General features: G+C 32.6%; 3 protein-coding genes across 4 annotated transcripts; 1 reads left to right on the plus strand and 2 right to left on the minus strand.

Moving 5' to 3' along the window:
* Positions 1 to 2,793: 2,793 nt before the first annotated feature.
* Positions 2,794 to 4,094, plus strand: LOC7480382 (probable carboxylesterase 18). The gene has a single exon (XM_002298975.3). It carries the CDS (start codon positions 2,969 to 2,971, stop codon positions 3,974 to 3,976), a length of 1,008 nt encoding a protein of 335 aa, XP_002299011.2. The 5' UTR covers positions 2,794 to 2,968; the 3' UTR covers positions 3,977 to 4,094.
* Positions 4,095 to 4,321: 227 nt separating this feature from the next.
* LOC7480383 (berberine bridge enzyme-like 4) lies at positions 4,322 to 7,375 on the minus strand. The gene is made up of 2 exons (XM_024587557.2): positions 7,103 to 7,375; positions 4,322 to 6,198 (listed from the first exon to the last, which is right to left on the minus strand). The coding sequence occupies exon 2, from the start codon at positions 6,145 to 6,147 to the stop codon at positions 4,549 to 4,551; it is 1,599 nt and encodes a 532-aa protein (XP_024443325.1). The 5' UTR covers positions 6,148 to 6,198; positions 7,103 to 7,375; the 3' UTR covers positions 4,322 to 4,548.
* Positions 7,376 to 8,321: 946 nt separating this feature from the next.
* Positions 8,322 to 13,477, minus strand: LOC7490752 (UDP-arabinose 4-epimerase 1). Of its 2 annotated transcripts, none has more exons than XM_024587567.2 (11): positions 13,323 to 13,477; positions 12,183 to 12,318; positions 11,939 to 12,063; positions 11,627 to 11,740; positions 11,411 to 11,518; positions 11,215 to 11,306; positions 10,141 to 10,282; positions 9,884 to 9,978; positions 9,440 to 9,569; positions 8,870 to 9,014; positions 8,322 to 8,784 (listed from the first exon to the last, which is right to left on the minus strand). In XM_024587567.2, the coding sequence occupies exons 2-11, from the start codon at positions 12,241 to 12,243 to the stop codon at positions 8,543 to 8,545; spliced, it is 1,254 nt and encodes a 417-aa protein (XP_024443335.1). In that variant the 5' UTR covers positions 12,244 to 12,318; positions 13,323 to 13,477; the 3' UTR covers positions 8,322 to 8,542. The 2 variants fall into 2 exon arrangements, with proteins under 2 accessions (XP_024443335.1, XP_024443330.1); XM_024587562.2 differs by having other exon boundaries at positions 12,183 to 12,321.
* Between the last annotated feature and the right edge of the window lie 7,934 nt (positions 13,478 to 21,411).

Here is a 21,411-nt window from a genome sequence, read left to right on the forward strand (position 1 = left end):
CTGTTTTCAACTTTTCATACTATTGAACTGTGTCCCGTGGGTTAAGGAATCACAAGGAATATAAACCAAAATACCAGATAATACCCAGAATTTAAGCATATTTTCATAATCCCAAATCAACCAAAATACCACTCTAAGCTCAAACTTTGATTTTTTATAAGAATATACCACTTTAACAAATACACAAATCACAGAGCATATGTTTTTTAAAAAAAAAAACAGAGATTGACAGAACAAAAAATCATACCTGGTGTGACAAGATTCAAGGTTGGGTCGTGTAGGAGACTGGGAGAGGAATATGGCTGGTTTGTAGAGATTTGTAGAGTCAGGGACTCAGGAGAATGGAGATGAAGATTGATTATTTTTTATCTGGTTTGTGAGGGTTGAGAGGGGGCGGCTGGACGACTGGGAGAGTGAGAGATTCTGAGATTGAGAGTTTGAGACTTGCGAAAGATCTGTGAATTTGAGATCTGTGAACTGAATCAGTGAATTGTGAATTTGTGAGGGTTGAGAGGGGGCGGCTGGACGCAGAGGATGGGTGTGTGCTTGCTAGGGTTAATAATTTTTGTATTTATAGTACCCCTTAACTGAACCGGTTCGGTTCAGTTGGGGTTTGGTCGGTTTCAGGTTTCTTAAACCAAAACCAAACCGAACCGACCTTTTTTGTAAAAAATTAATCGGTTTGTTTTCTCAGTTCGGTTTTTTTAGTTATTGTTTTCTCGGTTTTCTCGGTTTAATTAGTTTCTCAGTTTTTTTGCTCACCCCTAGTTCTCTCCCCCTGCCCCTTATAAATACCAGGGGAGGACCAGGAGAGAAGGGGATGAAAAAAGATGGGGAGATTATAGAGAGGAGGGAACGAACAGACGAAAAAAAAAGAGAGAAAATAGAAAGAGGACTAGAAGGATGACAAAAAACATTGAGAGAACATTGAGGAGATTTGAGGGAAAGGAGAACGAAGAAAAATAGAAAGAAAGAGAGAAACATAGGGGGGGAAAGCAGAAGGAAACAGAGGAGAACAGAGGGGAAAGAAGGAGGGAAAAAATAGAAGCAGAAACAAGAACAAGGAAACCAGGGATAAAGGAAATAGGGGAAAGTCAGCGAAAAACGAAAGAAGAGAAAAGGAACAGAGAAGCAAAAACAAAGAAAAACATAAAAGAAAAAGGAAAAGGAAACAAGGGAAGAACAACCGCAGCAACCACCATTTTTCCACCGCCAACGACAGCAACCACGCTCCCTCACTCCAAGTAATCTTCTCCCCTTCTTTGTTCCCTCTTACTTGTTTGTTTCGTTTGCATGCAGAACGTGAACAATTCACGTTCTGCAGCAAATGAAATATAATTAGCACAGTAACCAGCTAATTGTAATTAACTGGTTATTATGCTCAGCACAGTAACCGGCTAGTTATTTTCTGTCCAGCCCACACAACTGGGCTGAGTCCAGCCTTGTAGAAAAGAGGTCTTCCTCATGGGCTAGTTTCAGCCTAGTTTACTTTGGGCCTGTCTCAGCTCAGTTTCCTTTAGGGCCAGACTTTGCGCAATCAGGTTGGGCTCAGCCCATATGACTGGGTTAAGCCCAACCCAATATAAAATAATAATATTATATTATATTATATTATATATTTTACAAAAAAATTCTAGAAATCCTAAAAAAAATTTGATTCTTTTATGTATTTTTCTACAAATTTTGATTAATATTGGTTTGTATTTTTATACTGTAAAGATACAAATTCGGTATTAAAATACCTAGTTTTCTCTGAAATATTTTTTTTAAATATATATATTTTGTTTTCATGTATACGGCCAAGTCTCTCAAAATATAAAAAAATCATATCATGTTTTCATACAACAAAAAAAAATTCAAAAAAATATGTATTAGCATGTATTTTTTAGCTTTAATAACCAGTTTATTAAAGTCATGAGAATTAGGTCAATATTTCAAAAATATCAAAAAAATTATTTTGTTTTCTTTTAATATCTAGAATTACGAACTTATACGTAAGACGTATTCCTAAAATTAAATAATAGTTAGTTCTTTTTGTTTGTTGACGTTAGAGCGAATAAGATTTACCTAATAAAATAAGAATCTCCTTACTGATGAGGATTTTTCTTAGACTTTAGACGGACCAATTTCTAGCAAAATTGAACCCTAAATTTACAATTCCTCCCTAATTGATCCTCAAAAACTTCCTATTTGTGATGTCTTGACCCAAATCTCAATATTTCTTCATTCATTCCAATTCTTCCATTTCATTTTCTTTTTATTTTATAAAAATAAAAATCAAAATCAAAAAAATCAAAAATTAAATTATGACAACAACCACTTAGGAGAACAATTGAAAATCTCTCTACTAATATAAATAAACACCACACATATTCTCTCCCAAATACTTCAAAAAATTTATGGGATTCCTCTCTTTCACTTTTGTGTTTCTCTCTTTTTGGCTTGACATGCTTTGGCTCTCTCTATTTAGGTCTGTTTGGGATTGTGATATCGATTATAGTTCAAAGTGTTTTTTTTTTTAGAAATACATTAAAATAATATTTTTTATTTTTAAAAAAAAATTATTTTTGAAATCAGCACATCAAAACGATCTAAAAATATAAAAAAATTTAATTAAAAAAATTAAAATTTGAGGGAACGCCGTTTCAACCGCGTTTCCAAACAGACTCTTAGAGGGTGTTTGATTTGGAGGTGTAATTGGTTTTTTTAGTGGGACCATATAAAAATATATACTTTTATTTTTGTAAGGTATGGTTCTTTAAAATAATTGTATCTTTAAAAAAAAGTCATCAAATGCCAACCCAAGACAACTTCTGCAACCATTTAATGGTCTTTCAGCTGCCAAAACCCTACCCATCATAAATGGTGTCATGAGTGTTGTCATTTGTTTCAACTCTCAACATATTCTTCTTCTTAATCTGTTCATAAAACAACAGTACCAAAGCCTGAACTAAAAAAAGAGAAGAAAATGTCTCAAAACTCAGCTGACCTCCCATGGAAGGTAAGGCTCTTTACATCCCTCATCTCCTTCACCTTTAAAGTCATGATTCGTCGCTCTGATGGATCTCTGAACCGCCTCTTGCTCAACTTTCTCGACTATAAAACCTCTCCATCGCCTGACAAGCCCATAGATGGTGTCACAACCACTGATTTCACTATTGATGAAGACCGCAACCTTTGGTTCCGCCTCTACAACCCCGTCTTCAGAACTTCAACCACCGACAATGAAGTTAACATCCCAGTTATTTTCTACTTCCACGGGAGTGGGTTCGTCTGCATGGCGGCCAATTCAAAGCTGTTTGATGATTTATGCTACAGGCTCGCCCGCCTGCTACCTGCAGTCATCATCTCTGTAAACTACAGGCTGGCTCCTGAGCATAGGTATCCATGCCAATATGAAGACGGTTTTGATGTTATAAAATTTATTGATATATCATACCTTGAAGTCCTTCCAAACCATGCCAATCTCAAGCACAGTTTTGTTGCTGGAGACAGTGCTGGTGGCAATCTAGCTCATCACATGGCACTAAAGGCTAGCAAATATGAACTTTCCAACATAAAACTGAATGGAGTTATAGCCATACAGCCATTCTTTGGAGGAGAAGAGCGTACAGGATCTGAAATCAAGCTTTCCAGAGATCCCATTGTTCCAATGGATACTACAGACTGGATGTGGAGATCGTTTCTGCCAGAGGGTTCGAATCGGGACCATCAGGTGTCGAATGTTTTTGGGCCTAACTCTGTTGACATTTCAGAGCTTGAATTCCCTGCAGTTCTTGTTATTATTGGGGGGTTGGATCCTCTCCAGGACTGGCAAAAGAGGTACTGCGAGGGACTGAAGAAAAGTGGAAAAGAAGTGTATTTAGTGGAGTATGACAACGCATTCCATTCATTTTACCTTTTTCCTTGTGTGCCTGAGTTTTCTTTGTTTATCAAGGAAGTGAAAGATTTTATGCAAAAGCAAATGTCCAGATGAAGAAATTAACAACTTTCTTCTGCTTAGGTGTTTATGTTATCAGCTTGAATTATCTATTTGTTCTGCTTTATTATTTTTTTCTCTTATGAATATGGTAATATCTGTTTGTTCTGCTTTATTATTTTTTTCTCTTATGAATATGGTAATATCTGTTTGTTCTGCTTTATTATTTTTTCTCTTATGTTAAATAGCACTTTCTCATTAAAAAAAATAAACTAAAAAAACAATATTTGAAAAATAATACGTTGAATAACGCGGTTTCCAACGATTCAATTCGAGTTTTTAATTATCTAAATTTAGTTGAATAAACTTAGTTTAAATCTAATCATGTCAACACTAAAAAACAAGAATAAAATGCATTTGTTTTAATAAAAATAATTGATCTGCTGATTTACAGGGTAATCTAATAACTTACAGGTTGACCTAATAAACCAATGATTTAAGTCTTTTTCCATGTGCATCTCAGCATTTTAGGGTGGTGGATAGTACGAAATAGAAACCAAATTAATCAACTTGGAGGAATGTCCACCCCCAGATATGATACCCTCTGATGCTTTTATAACTACTACCATTCAGGCTTTTACTCGTGCAAAATTAACTGGGATGCTTTGTTCATTCTTGAAGAAATTATCAGGATCCACCCTTGACTTCACTGTCACCAGCCTAAGAAAATTGTCCTTAAAATACTTGCTCCCGTAAACTTTAGCTTCCTCAAAGATGGTCTGGTTGCTAGGATTGCTACCGATATCAAGATCCCTGTAGTTGAGAAATGCTTCTCTTGGATACTTGCTGACATAAGGAGCCATTGCATCATGCAGTTGTCTTAACAAACTTGTATGGTGATTGGTGGCCTCAATTCCTTCTTCGATCCAGGTTGTGGAGTACTCGATTTTGAACAGGTTTCCCGCTCTATGAGGGAATGGAGTTGCCGTTGCCGAAATCTCATCCATTCTTCCTCCATAAGGATTCCATTGCATCCATATTGGCTCTACCTTGATCATCACCTTCCATATGCTTTCCAAAGCATTCTTAGGAATGACATATTTCACAAAATCAGATTTCTTTTTGAAAAAGCTTGCTTGGTTTGGCCTGTTGAGTAGAACACCAGTTGATGTTGCATTTGGAAGGTTTGCCCAGAAAACTACAGACTCTATCCATCTCATTTCCTTGCAGTCTTTTTGCTGCAAACCTAACTCGGGGAAGCTCTTGCTCAGCAAGGAAAGGAGTGCTCCACTTTGTCCTAGAAAGAGGCCAATGAAAGAGATGCTAATTCTTTTAGAACCCCCACTGCTTCCTTTGACAACTTGTGACATTGCTCTAATGAAAAGATCCTTGTCTATTTTGCTAGCAACTAGTTGCCACTTGTAAAACACATCAGTTGCTCCTTCCTCCAAGGTCCTAGCAACCCTGAATGCAGTCACTGTGGGAGGAACTTGAACCAAACTGATCTTCCAAGAAAGAATGACTCCAAAGCTTGCTCCACCTCCTCTAATTGCCCAAAAGAGATCCTCCCCCATTGTCTTCCTATTAAGGATATTGCCATTGACATCTACTAATTGTGCATCAATGATGTTATCCACAGAAAGGCCATATTTTCTCATCATGGTCCCAAAGCCCCCTCCACTAAAGTGACCACCTATACCAACAGTAGGGCAAACACCAGCTGGGAAGCCATGAATATTACTCTTGCTGGCAATATTGTAGTAAAGTTCACCAAGAGTTGCCCCAGATTGAACCCATGCTGTCTCACTCGCTATGTCTATGTCGATGGATCGAAGATTGAACATGTCGAGGATGACGAATGGGACTGCAGATACATAAGAAAGGCCCTCATAATCATGGCCACCACTCCGGATTCTAATTTGCAAGCCATTAGACTTTGCGCAAATAACTGTTGCTTGGACATGGGATTCATGGACGGCTGCGATGATCGCAAGTGGTTTTGGGGTTGCAGGAGTCAAAAATCTACGGTTTTTTATCAGTGCTTGCAAGATAGACTCAAAAGAGGGATTTGTGTTACTATAGATTGCTTGAGAGATTGGGTGAGAAGGATGGCTATGGCTAGGAAGACACTGTAGAAACCTGTCGAGAACTGTATCAGAAGCTGCCAATGACACTAGCAACAGTAGGGCTGAAACTACAGAGAGTGTTGCAGACATTGAAGCTTTCATTTTCAGGATGATTTTTCAGTCCCAGGCTGCATGATCAAACAAATTTGGTAGCTGTATTTTGGAAAGGAAAAGACAACTGTATCAGTGCAAAATTATTGCAGAGCACTGCTAGCAGCATTCTAAAATGTTTCCAGATCATGTTATGATGATATAATATCTTGCTTGTCTTCCTATTTCTTTCAATAATTTGAAGAGGGCTACTATTATACATAAAAATTATTGTATCTAGCTGGTTCACACATGATCAAAAACCTCAATCACAGAATATATTGTCTCATAGACATAACAAACTCTCGGTATCGTAGTTGTTTTATGGAAATCCAATTTAAGAACTAATCCAAGATTCACCGAATCAACTGTTTTTTTTTAAATTGCATTGCCTTGTTTTTTTTTTTTTTTTTTGAATAAAAATAAAAATCCAGCGTTGATCATGCCTAGCTTGGATGAATCAACCAGACACTAAACACTTGGCCGGATCAACTGAATCAACCGGACACTAAATATTTGTCCGGATCAATTAAATTTCACCATGTAAATATTTAGTTTATTTTAACTAAAAACTTCATCCGAATTAAATTTTAGATTCTAAATTTACTGGATTAACTTGTGAGGCCAGGTTCATCAGGTATACTTGGCATGATTCTGGTTTTACAGTTGTCAACAAAACCATCACCAATTATGCATTGAAGCCTGTGGCTTCAGATATATCGAACAGTGATTTCAATCACCAATTTTCAATGTCTAGTGGGTGTTTTTTAATACCCATAGAAGATTTTTAAATCTCCATGCTGCACATAAGAAAAGGACGTGGTAACATCAAGACCAGCAAGAGACAAATTAAGGAGGAGTGGCCTAGCACATAAATGCACACAGCTGACAATGATCTTCCATAAGCTGTAATCATACTTCAAACAATAAAAGAGAAGAGAGGGATAGAGTGAGAGTGAGAGATAACCTTTAATGAATATGGATTAGTTATCAGCAAGCATAATGGACTAGATAAGCTTGCTTTTCCTGACAAGTTGCCATCAGCATATGGTGGAAAACTTGAGGTGTGCCAACTGACATAGCTAGCTCTCAAAACACCAATCCGCTTGCTGCAATTTACAAGTTTTGAAATAAACAAAAAACTGGGATTGAGAGAAATTGATAATTTGGAATTGATTGAATGGCCTGCAGAAGCAAAGAATCTTGGTATCTACTGTAAGACACACCAAAAAGTGGAAATCCTTGGCCTATTTATACATGTCAAACAAGTGCTAGATATTTTGATCTACATTACTTTTTATGTGTACATTTTCCAACCACTTGTTGGGATTTTTATCCATTGTAGACCATAGCTTTCTTTCATGGCTGCTTGACTTTTTTCAGGTCAGTCTTCTAGGTTTTTCAATGGATTTTTATACATAGAGACCATAGCTTTCCTTCATGGCTGCTTGACATTTTTCAAGTCAGTCTTCTAGGTTTTTTTTTCTATTGAACGTTGGCCTTGATTTCCTGTAAAACTTGCTTTGACTATTTCCTTTAATCTTCTACAACTTTTCTACAGGGTAAATTATAGTTTAGTCCTTGTTTTGATGATAATTCTAAGATAGTACATCTAGTCTTGAAAATCACAAGTCAGTCACTTGACCAAAGGTGACTGAATTCTTTTTAAGATTTCTTGCATATCCTTCTAATTTTGTTTATAGAAGGTAAGATTGGAAATTTTGATTAGAAATGAAGGGTATTTAGTAAAAAAACTTAATTTTCATGAAAAAAAAACAATAGAAGGACTAAACTACAAACATATGAAAATACAGGGACTCAATATTGGCTTATTAAAATCAAATCTTCACTAAAAACAGAGGATCAAAGAACAATTCACTCTTTCCTCTTCAAAGATTGCGTTGACATCTGACAGACAAGTTTTGCATAAATTATGTGATTGCAGTGACAACATAGTACCATCATTTTCAGAGCTAGATGGACCAGTCTATTCAACTAGGGCAACTTGCCAATTCAGTCAGACAATCTTATAAGCTAGAACCTTGTAACCCTAGCAGTTTCAATGATCTCCTTCGGTGAAACTGAGGTTAACTTGGCTAAATGAAATGATTCTGGAAGCAAACTATCCAGTGTCCATTCTCAGAGAAAGAACTTCGAAAAATGATGGGTATAACCAAGAGGGTAGATCAATAGAAGCTATACCTGCACCAAGGCATCATGTTATTGAGATAATATCTGTTCGAATACATCTAATGAATTGGCCGCTCCTAACACTATATTTTAGGTGAATAAATGATCTTTCATCTGAAACCCCTCTTCTAAGAGAGAATAGAAACACAGCTGAGGTCAGTGCTGCGTGGGGTCTGTGGACCGAGTTAATTTCTGCTACGGACTCTTCCCTAAATGTTCAAGAAGCCATCACCAAAGGGGATCCATACCCATTTTGATGTGATTTTTGCCATCTCCATGCAACCTGTAAACTCTTTTGGAGATCAGTGTATTGTGCTGTCCAGTTCAGCTCACGGTTAATTTTTGATGGGTCACTAAACACTTCAGCATAGTCACCAGGCCGGCGAGGTAAATAGTCTACTTTGATATCTACACCGGTTGCCTTTTTACATGCATGTACAAACTCGTTGACTGATCTACCTGATAAAAAAAAATAAAAAAAAAAATCTTGAGAACACAAGATCAATGAAAAGCGGCTCAGTGAACAGGGGAACTGGTTACCCACCCATTCCAGTGCCAACATTGTAGATTCCAACTTTCCCAGGCATTGCCTTTTCAAGTGCTTTAACATGAGCATCAACAAGATCAGTAACATCGATATAATCTCTTATACAAGTTCCATCGTGTGTCTTATAGTCCGTTCCTTTAACCTGCAAAGTGAAAACACCAACATTCTGAGAATTTCATTCATCATAACGTAAGAACACGACAGAGCAGGGAGCATGCTTTTTGTCTAAATGGCACAACACAGAGGGAAGCAAGCAGATAACAACACAGCCTTTAGGTGTGAAACCTCAATAAATGTCCCAGTAACCTGATTCTAAGACTCCCAAACTGTCTAAATTTTCAGCAACCAAGGAAATCAGGCACCTAAAACTAAACCAACCAGGTTCTGAAAATCAAAGTAATATCAATAACCAAGCAGGAAGACACCGTGTACATTTGTTTTCCAAATGATCGAATGAAGAAAATCTCTTTTTTACCAACTGCAGCATAGCCTTGAAACAACTCAACAGTGAAGTTGCAATTTTGATCTAAAAGGGAAAAATTCAAGGTCAAATCAAAATCAAAATACCTTTAGTCCAGCAACAATACCACGAGCAGCATCAAAACAAGCACCAGAAATTCGTCCGTGCTCACGCAGTTCAGGTCTAGGAGCCTCACCTAACCTTCCATCTGGATCTGATCCAATCACATTGAAGTATCTGAAATTTGGTCAGAAAAGCATTTGTCAATTCATACCTTTAAGAGTGAGAAATTCTTATTATTAAACTTTCATTTCAGGACAGGGATGTTGCTTTGAGTTATCAATTGAATTCAAAGCCTCATCTTCTGCAGTGAGTTCAAAAACTGAAAAAAGGGCATTTGAGAAATACTTCAAAAACAACAAAAACTAGAGATCAACTAGTAAATTGAATGAAAAGCATTTGAGAAATACTTTCAAAATAACAACAAAAATAGATCAACAATTGGAAAGTCAACACTTTCAAGAAAAGGGACAAGGGAACTCAATACCAACCTCAATATCATAATTGCCATGTCTGAATTTTTAGAGAAGTCAAGGATGATATCTTCTGCCATCTTCTTAGCTTTTCCATATGGATTAATGGGTACCTGAGTTGGGGGGAAAATATAAATCAGTCACCTAGCATGTAACCTGGTGTGAAGTAAAACGAGTCGTCGCATATCATTCTTGTGCTCTCTTGTCCTGAATTAAGCTTAGACTGGACAAACAGATGAATTAAAAATGCTGGTTAGCAAGTTTATAAATCAAACCTGTGGAGTGTCTTCAGTAATAGGCATCTTTTCAGGCTCCCCATATGTTGCACATGTGCTTGAATATATCAAAGTCTTTACATCATTTGCAGCCATTGACTCCAACACTACCAAGGTATTTGATGTAATGTTGTGATAGTACCTGCACAGCAAGAACAAACATATCATCATTAAGGACACATACGATCAAGGGTATTAATTTTGATATCAATAGAGAATATTGGATTATAGTTAAGAGGTGATCCATACATCTGTATAAAAATGAAATATTTGATAAAAGAAAATTCAAGTCTCTAACTTGATTTACATTATATCAGTTTCCAAAAGCAATTTTCTGTACTCTATAGCTGCCAGCGGGTTTTCTTATGATTATTGAACTGAGAAACAAAATATGCAGATACAATCAAAGTTCCTACCAAACATGGCTTTCCTAATCTATTATGCGGTATGTTTGTACAATGCCCTGTATATTTTGAAAACAAGCTCTGAAGGAAAGGCTGTCAAACAACACAACTTTTCCCATGCCCTGTACTATCAATGACAAAAATAATCTTAACTTTCAAAGAAAGGGATTTTGCTTATGGCTAAAAGTTCACCTAATTCTTTCCTTTCTGCTATCTAGTACATTCACTTCCCCTCTTGTTCCCTTACAGAAGAAAAAATATAGAAGTGATTCAGGTACAAGGTTATGCTTTAAGTTTTGAATCCAAATATCACTCATTACCAGCATTAGAAGATAATTTCTTCCATTCTCTTAATGTTTGTTCACTTCATTAAAGAGAAGCTCGTTTGCCTCCAGTTTTATCAAAATAAGGGCATGAATCTGCTACCCTGCTATAATTTAAAGACATTATCTTGTCATCTAATCTTGCAATTCTCGAATGCAAACCATATTTTTAAGTTATCAAAGAAATCCCTTATGCCAAAAGAAGTTTCAGCAAAGCCTTTTATTCTTGTTACTACCATTGCCACATGGAAAAAAAATATTTAAACCTGTCATCACCCAAAAAAAAAAATTGAAGCAAGTTCAATAGAAACAGGAAAGGTTTAATTCAGACCACATAGAAAACTTACTTAAGGGGGTACACGGTGCTTTCCCCAACATATGCAACTGCTGCAAAATGCATCACAGCATCAAATGCATTTTGTGAAAAGATGCTGTTAACCTGAAAATTTGGTAAAGGAAACAAGTTGCAATATCCAAGTTCAACTGTCTTTAAAAACAACCTAAAATAGGCTATATATATTATATATCAAATAATAAGGATACAGTTTTAGGCTCTCCCAAGTCAGCATATATAAACTGAAGCCTCCCAGGCTCAGGAAATAACTCTTGTAAAACCTTGACTGCACCTAAGTTTCCTCGAGAAAGGTTGTCCTGTTAACAATATGAAAATCTTAAACTTAAAAGACCAAGAAAAAATTAAAAATCACAGCAATAAGAGATCTCAAAAGGAAGCTACTAAATTTCTTGTGATGAACATACCACTATGGTTACTCGGTAACCATCCTTCAAAAGTCGCAATGCTGCATGGGAACCAATGTAGCCAGCACCACCTGTCACAAGGACATGGATCACCCCATCTTCACGCAAAGAGAACTGAAATAAACAAACCAACAAATCAGAAAGCACATTAAGGAAATATCATAAGCTCAAATCATAACTCAATGGCTGAACTTATTTAAATGCATGAAGTTTTTAAATGCTATTTCTGCGGCTTCAAGGGAAAAACCAGGTATGTTTGGTACTAAATTAAAAATTAACAGAAAGAGATTGAACAAAGGAACATGGAGTTACCGGGCTTGGAGAATTAAAGGTTGGAGATTGTTTCAGCATAATTATACATACAGCTGTTAGGGAAGCGGCCAAAAGAATCTTTCCTACAACATTATTTTTTCTTTTTGGATCTGAAAAATCCATGCCTGCAACACAGAGTGAGAAAAAGAAATTAAACTGACCTCCAAACAATTGCATCACCATAAACATCAAGGGAGTTAAGAGGGTGCATTTCAAAATCAAAATGGTGAGCCATAAAACTGACCTCCAAGGGACATAGATCTATTGGACCTTGGCTGAGTTCTGGTCCTGCCAAAACTTAGCATTTGGAGAGTCCTACGAGATCAAATCCCTTTACCCGTCAAGACAAAGCTTCTGTATCAGTGGCTTTCTGCTCCAGTCTGCTGCAATGAAATCAAATTCAAACAATTAGCAATGATGGAGTTTGAAACAGAAGAAACCAAGAGAGGAAAAGGTACAATCAGAACAAAAGAAAGACCAGCTGGGCCCTATACAAGTATTTGAAACCAAAACAAAACAAAGAAAGTAAAAGGTTAAATACTAAAAGTAGAACAAATTTTACTATGCAAATGTGGAAAAACAAAAAACCAGAAAAATTCACCACTCAAATTCAAATCTTTACAATCTAAAACCAGTAAAAAGAGAGAGAAAGGTGGAGAGTTTCAAGATCCAAATGGACCAGTAAAAAGAAGAAAATACTTTCAAACTCCGTTCTTCATGTAGAAAAATGGGAATAATAATTAAAGACAAAAACATTGCAATTGTTTGTCAGGGCATGTCTGATACCAGAAATTTAGAGAGAGAAAATTCTGATATCAGAATGTCCACCGTAGAGAACCAAGAAACACAAATGATCACGTTTCTAACAACGAGGGAAAAAAAACCATTTTACAGATAGAAGAACAAACCAAATCCCAATATTCAAATTCCCCAAGATCCAAGAACACCAATCAATCAAAACCCATCTCAAAAAACACAGAAAAAATCCTAAATATCACACCTTTATCAAAAAAAACAAAAAAAAAGGAGGGCCAGTCAGTCAAAAAAGGGAAAAATAGCTCAAATATTTGAAAGCAACAATTTACTCAAACAAAAACATTTTTAACATCAAAATAGCACCTGGAAACAGCAATAACAATTACAAGCTTCCCAAGAACACAAAAAGATCTACATATACTATACACAAACATACAATTAAAAGGGAAGAAAAGGCTTGAAATTTAGGGACATGCAGTCACAAGATAAATGAAAAGAACCCACCAAAAGATGATCAAGAAAACGTAAGAAAGATAAAGAGAACTAAATACAAAAATTAATTAAAGATTTTAAAAAAGAGAGAGAAGAATTGTCAAAAAATTAGAGGGAGAGAAGGAGAGAAACGTACGAGAAGCGAAAAGTGAAGAGGAGAGACAGGAGTTTCGGTTGTTAAGGTACGTTTGAATGTGAAAGAGAAGAGTTTTGTAGTAATAGGCGTAGAAATCTCCGTGTTTTCCATGTTGTCGAAATATGAGAACATGAGAGCGAGAGGTTTGAAAAATAAATTAAGAAAACAATTTCTTTTCACACTTTTGTTTTTATTTTCTTTAACCTTAAGTATACTTATATTGATACATGTTATGGATAAGAAGAGTGGATCTAAATTAAAATAAAAATTTGAAAAAATTAAAATCTTGTTTTTATAATAAAAAATTAAAAAAAATAATGAATTAAAAGTTATATTTTGACCAGATTAATAAATTATCAGATAAATCCAGATTTTTATTAGGAAACATAATTTCACTTCACACATATGCTAGCTTAACGATACATTTATTATGGAATAAAAGAAATGTAGTTATAAAAATTCACTATAAGATTATCTCATAGACATTTAATATATGTTTTCGTCTCTATCTCTTTGATCAAATTTTTTTTTTATCTATTTTGTATGTTTGATTCTTCTAGTATACTAATTAGACATAACATTAAAAAAAATTACGGAATAATAAGAGGATTTTGTTGTACATTCAATTTTTTTAATTAATTTTCATAAATATCCTTCTTTAATTAATTCTCAAGTAAATTGTATATATTTTAGCTGATACTTTTATAAAAAAAAAAATTATGAATAAACTCTGAATAATACCTTGGAGAGTAGTCTCACATGCCACCTATGTAATGATAATATCATATTCATAATATTTATTCAATAATTTTTTTTTATTAACGTGGGTGTTCGAGTTAGTTTACGCGTACCTCGACTAATCCTACGGGTCCTGAAGTTAACGATCATGTAAGCTTCTAGTAGCTCTGAGGTTTATATGACTCGAACTAGTGACCTCTAGAGAATAAATTTAAAACCTAATCAGTTAAACTACATCTCTGCGAATTTCATCCAATATTTCTTAGCCATTGGTAGTAGTGTTTCATTTAGGTTTTCCCAATATAAGTTGTTCACCAGACACATCTTACCAAAAAATACAAATCATCATATAGTAACCAACCTAACTAATGGAGTAACCATCATTTTTTATGATAAAAGAAAATTAACTAGTCTTAAATGTGGTGTTCACGCTTGAATCGATATATTGACGAGGAATAATTTTCTTATAATTTTTTGTGAAATTTAAATAAGTGATAATAATATAAGAAATATATTCATTTATTAATTAAATAGAAAATGTCTGTTTTTATGATTTAATATGTTTTTCAAAGCGCTTTTTAAATTTTTTTCGCTTGAAATAGTATCAAATTAATATTTTTTTCATGTGTATTTTGGTTTCGATATACCAATAAAAATTATTATCTTAATATATTTTTAATTAAAAATATATATACCACCTTACAAAATACACACTTGTCCTAAAAATATATTTTTTATATTGAAAAACAAACATATTAAAAGATTCCAAGCTCTTGAACACACGATAAAAAGAAAAGAAAAAAAAGTAAATATTGGGAGACTAAAAGTGCGATTTTATATGAAGAGAATCATTTCGTACAAAAATGAAAAAGTCCCTTAAAAAGGGGGAGATTTTTCAAGCTCTAGAGGTGTCTCACCGGCCCTACCAACTCTAGGCTCCCTTTACACATTTTATTACGACTACTAGTTATTTTAATTGATAACCATAACAAACAGGGAATAGGTGAGCAGAAAAACTTAGAAAAAAACTAGAATTCGTTTTTTTTTTTTTAAAAAGGATTGAGATTGATATTAATTCGATAAAAATTCTTTTTTCCAGAGAAAATAACATAAAATCTGAAATTTAAATAAAATCTAGAAAAATTAAAAAAATAACAAAATTAACTCAATCCGTATCTTCAAAGCTTAATTCAAGGGTATTTTAGAGCTCATTTTTTATACAACCGAACTTGTAGAATAATTCAAAGAATTTCAAGCCTGATTCAATAATTAGATTGAAAATTATAATTTTTATTTTTAAATTATAGTTTGAGGAAAAAAAATTAATTGGATGATGTTTAAAATTTAAAATGATAGAGATCAAGTAAGATTGAATTATAGTTAAGGTAAATATGTTCATTTTCCAAATAATTTGGTAACAAAATACAAAAGAAGCTAACTATATAATAGGAGGTAGTAGTAAAAGCTTAGGATTAAGGGGTTTGTTTTCTCTGTGGTTTCAAGTTCGAGCCATGTATGATGGTCATTGGAGGCTTATATAGTCGTTAATTTTAGAACTCGTGGGATTAGTCGAGATAAACAAAAACTAGATAATTCAAACAAAACAAAAGGAAGTTGCATCATCTGATGTATAATGAAAAGATGTATTCATTAAAATTAAATGTCGTGTCCCTTCAAAAGCACCCTCTCAATCATGCCCATGAATGTTCTTTTAACGTCTTACAATTGGTAAAAACTAATGTTGTTCTAGAAAAAAACTGTCGGTTGTCTAAAGAACAAGTACTATCTCTTATAGTCAAGGTGAGAAGAATTTACTTGTTTTTCTCGTGATTATCTAACTTTATTTAAAGACTTATCTCAAAAAGATTTTGGATTATTAAATTATTAAAAATTAAATAAGTTTCCTCGAGTTTATATTTTATCAGATTTAATTAATAATTCAACTCGGATTAAATTTGGATTCCAGATTTCTTAGATGAATATCCCAAATCAGGCATGGTTTTTCCTCTACCTAATACCAACGCCAAGCAAGTATAATTAATATACTCTTTTTCCTTCTATTCCTCCGAGCAATGGGATCCAATATATAATATCATGTTTGTATTTATATTTTAAAAGTGTTTTTTTTAAATTAAATTTATTTTTACTTTTTTTATTTTAAATTAATCAGATGTCAAAAATAATTTTTAAAAAATAAAAAATATATTATTTTGATGCATTTCCGAATGAAAAACACTTTAAAAAACAACTTCTATCACACTCTCAAACACCCTAGAAATGTTCTAAGAATGGCTAACAAATAATTAATAATCTCATATAAAATAATAACAACAAATAATTAACAATAGTAAGTCCGCCTGCTCTACATAAATAAAACATTACTTCAATTCATTTTTGTCATGGATGGATGAGAGATATGCAATTGTCACTTGAAATTATAGCACAATAATCTTGGTCCAAGATTAGCTATGAGCAATATAGGAATATTGCATTTAGCTCATGATAGGAAGAAGACTCATAGATACTAATCTTACAAATGCAACAAAAAGGGATAAAAATGTATGTGGTTGGAAAAACAAAGATAAAAATATAAAATTTCTTTTTATTATATTTAAATTTAACATTTATTCTCTTTTATTTCAAAGGGTGTGTTTGAAAATGTTGCAATAATTGTTTTTCAAAGTAGTTTTTACTTGGAAATATATCAAAATAATTTTTTTATTTTTTAAAAATAATTTTTTATATCAATACATCAAAACAATCCAAAAACATTAAAAAATAATTATTATTATTTTTTAATTTTACTCAAGTTATAGCTTTTGTTAATTGATATTAAAAAAATTAATTTTAATCAATGTAATAAATCCCAATGAATACAATCATGCGCAAATGACACCCTTTTTAAGGTGCATCCCCTCACAATTTTGCATGCGGAAAAAGTATTGACCAAAAATTCCACATGAAAAGAAGCATCGTATTATTGTCACTCACGTAGACAACTTTTCTTTCTTTCTTCTTCGGTGTCCTGATCCTATGCTATAGTTTTATAATAAGATCAGTTGATTTAATATTTTCCCTTCCACCTTGGACCATCTCATTCATAGTTGTACTGTAAATATAAATATAAATATATTGTGACACACAGGAGGAATGGAAATAATGTTGCACATGTAGTGGCATAGTTGCAAACCTATTACAAGTCTTGTTTGTAAAATATTATTAGATTATTTGTTTTTGAAAAGTATTAAAATAATTTTTTTTTAATTTTTTTTAATATAAGTACATCAAAACAATAAAAAAAAATATTAAAAGATATTAATTTAAAACTAAAATAATTCAAAAACTTTCAAAATCATGATCTAACCGCATAAACAAACACACTCTACGCGTCGCCTCAACTGATAAGATTTTGGTGACCTCTAGTCACTCAAAAATTAGGTTAGTTTGTTTTAGACTAAAAAAAAATAATTTTAACCATATTTTGACCTGAAACAACCATGAAAACACATGGTCAACACATATCCATAGCCTCTAACAATCAAAAAATTAATTTTGAAACCCATAATTAACCCGAAATCAAAATTCTTTTCAGATTCAAATCCACAATTTAGACAAATTTAAGGAAAAAAAACCACCTTGTCTAAACTTTACTCATTAAAAGGAACCCATTGAAACCAAAATCAGTTGTTTTTGTGGTCGGAATCGGTCTCAATCAAGACTTTCTTTCTCTACCACTAGAATCCGGTCACTCTCTCCTTTCTCAAACCAGGGACTAAGAAATAAGAAAAATGATATTTGAGATCAAAATTAAATTTTATAAATTGTTAGGGACTAAAAGCTTATAATCTGAAAAGTTGAAGGATTAAAGTGTATGTTTAGCCTTAATTTTAGCAAAACCATCTTTTATCTGTGTTTTTCATTTTAGTCATTTATTTTTTAATCTTGCAATTTATTAATAAATATGTTTTAATTGACCATCAATTTGGGCCTATAATGGTGCAATAAAAAAAACTAAAATAAATTATTATTATAATTCTGATTAATTTCTTGGTAAATAGTGGCGTGGTAACAATATTTTTGGGTCAACCTAGAAATAGGTTAAAATTTGGTTTGATCTTAAAGAAAAATTCTTCAAAACTACGTTGGATTAACTTTTTTTCTTAAAAGAAAAATTACATTTTTTTTTTATAAATCAACTCGATTTAAATATTAATTTTTTTATAAAAAAAAATATATTTTTTATTAATATAAATCAATTCGATTTAACCTGTTAAATCATAATCCCGCCTTGGTGGAGCCATGTTTAATAATGATTCTTTATGTAATTATAATGACAGTTTAAATGTAACATTTAATGTTAATATCTGCAATAAGAATGTGCCAATTGCTTCACAAACATGCATGCCACCACTTTCATGTGCTGTGTCCTTTCATTTTGGTTTCTCAACAGGTGGACCCCTTGCGAAAGCGTGGTTAAATGGCGGTGCAGTTTGTAGAGTTTTAAATTCAAAACCAAACCTACTGGTCTTGTTTGCGGCAAATATAGTAGCGGTGGCTTTCCACATCCTTTCGGTTAAGTAGAGTTTTTATTTGAGAGCTCGTGTGAACCCCACGCTAAAAAAGCTGAAAGCTGATAGAGCTTTTTGAAGCTTCTTAGCTATAATGGTAGCTTTTTATAGAATATTAATCTCAACATATTATACTATATTTTAAAATATATAAAAAAATTACCGTGTTGATATTATGTACATAAAATGTTTGAATTATGAATCACATTATAGATATAGAGTGTTTGCATTGCAGATCATACTGTAGATGTTCAGAGGATCATGAAGGGCGTTGTTTTTTTATTTTTTATCTCAAAAGCTGCTAGCGCATGTTGGGTCAAAGTATGACCATCTAATCCAAGGCTTTTAGGTCTAGCATGCTACCAGACTCAAGTCTTTTGGTTCTAACTTAACCACCAAATCCAAAACATTTAAAATATTCTCTATATTTTTAATATTTTTTACATTTAAAAAAAAATTATTATTGAGTTGGTACATAGCGCAAACCAATATGCTAGTTTTTAATAATGATATGAGACTTGACATATTCGAAACCTAAATCAGTCTTAGATTAAAGAAAAAAAGTGAAAGAATTAACTAAATACGACCTGATTAAAAATATAAGTAGATTCATAATCTGGTTGACCGGGGTAAAATCAATTGATTTTTTTTTTGTTAACACGGATTGATTTTTTTAACTCGTGATTTGGATTTTGTCCAAATAAAGTTTTAAAATTATACTTTCAATTGTATATTTTACCAAATATTTTATTTTTACTTCCATAATTACAACCACAACTTAAAAATCACAATAAACTCTTAATTATACAATCTATATTGATTTGATTAAAAATAAATGGTGGGTTTCAAAACACCTAGCTAGGCAAGTTATTGCATATCGTAGTTGACTAGTTGTATCATGTTGTCTAGAACACAAAAAGATCTTGATCTCAAAAAATCGCTCGGATTCAATATGAGGTTTGTAGCCGTAAATGAAATCTTTAAAATAAGTGGTAGTTTAATGACACTACAAATATTGTAATTAGTAGATTTTACTTGATGGTGTTTTCAAAATATATGTTCAAATTAAAAAAAAAATTAATGATTTAATACTTGAATTATGAATTAAATATGTTAATCTATGGATAAACGAGAAATTTACTTGTATTTATTAGGTATTTTTAATAAAATAACATTATTTTATATAAAATAAATAAATAAAAATTATTGATTAAATAATCTTACATGAATTATTATAGGATTAATGATCTAGTCATCAAGTTTATCAAATCCAATTAAATAAAGTAAACTGTTCAAATAATTCGAAAACTATCATGATCCGAGAGTTATCAGGTTATTGAATCAACCAATCAGCTCTGGCGAATAACTTGTTTGGGAACGCGGTTGAAACCGCGTTCCCATAAAATTCAAATTTTTGTTTTTTTGTTATAATTTAATATGGTTTGTATGTTTTAGATTGTTTTGATGTGCTGATGTCAAAAATGATTTTTAAAAAATAAAAAATATCATTTGTATATATTTTGACATGAAAAGTTATTTGAAAAGCAACCACTACCATACTTTTAAAAATACTTGAAAAAAAGATGATGTAGACGGGTGAAGCAATGCATTGAACTTCCGCCATAGCCTACACAGTTGACAAAGAAGGTAATTTGTCACCTCTTTGCCTCTGTCTGGGCTGCATGGATACATCTCTTTCCAAGTGTCTGTCATGAACAGTCCCAAGAACACTTAAAAAAGTGTTTGTTTTTTGGAACTGTGATGCAAGAAAGGTAAGTTTAAAAAAAGAATGGTTAGATGTAAATATGTAATAGTTGTATTTCGATACGTAAAAATTACGGTTAAAGTTGATATGTAATAAAAAATATATATATAATATTTGATAGAAATGTAGTTGCGATTGTTTTTTAAAATGTTTTTTACTTGAAAATATATTAAAATAATATTTTTTTATTTTTTAAAAATTATTTTTGATATCAATGTATCAAAATGATACAAAAACACAAAAAATATATCAATTTGAAGCAAAAAAAAAACATTTTCAAATTTTTTTAAAAATACTTTCGAAACGTAAAAACAAATAAGATTTTACGAAATTCAGTTAAAAAAACATGTAAAAATTACTATATAAAAACTACATTTCAAACTTAATTTTTTAATAAATATTACCAAATAAAATACAATTTAATTTATTATCAAACACCAGCTTACTATGTTTCTTTCAAAAAGCAAGTAAAAAACAAATGCAGCCTAAAGCGAAAGAAAAAACATAATTTGCATCGTCTTAGGCCCTCTTTTCCCCTGTCTAGGTTTCAATTTCATGGCCCCTTTACGTTTTCCACTAGAAAGTGAAGGGCAAGAAGATTAAACGCGTGTACAGAGTTTTATGGGACAAAAATCCCAGGAACAGAGGATGTCGGCTGGTTTTTTTTCTGCTCTGAAATGTCGGCTGCTTAATGGCCGTCCCAGCCCCCCGACTTGCTCCTAGTGTTGTTACTGGGTTTATAAACAATTCGATGACATTATAGTAAATTAGAAAAGAAAATAATTCACGACACAACAAAAACTTGATGTGAAATTGTATAATAATATTTTCATTGTCGGATGGAAAAAAAAAATCAAAGCTAAAAGTATTTAATTGATTAAAAAAATGTGGTTTAAATCTGTGATATCTAATCCTTGATCGGTAGCAACTATATGCTATATAACTCTATTCACGAAAATATCTTAATATTGGACTTTAAAATAAATATAATCTCAGTTTCATCATACATATAAATATC

Source organism: Populus trichocarpa, chromosome 1 (assembly GCF_000002775.5).
Source record: "Populus trichocarpa isolate Nisqually-1 chromosome 1, P.trichocarpa_v4.1, whole genome shotgun sequence".
In the NCBI taxonomy this organism is placed as follows: domain Eukaryota; kingdom Viridiplantae; phylum Streptophyta; class Magnoliopsida; order Malpighiales; family Salicaceae; genus Populus; species Populus trichocarpa.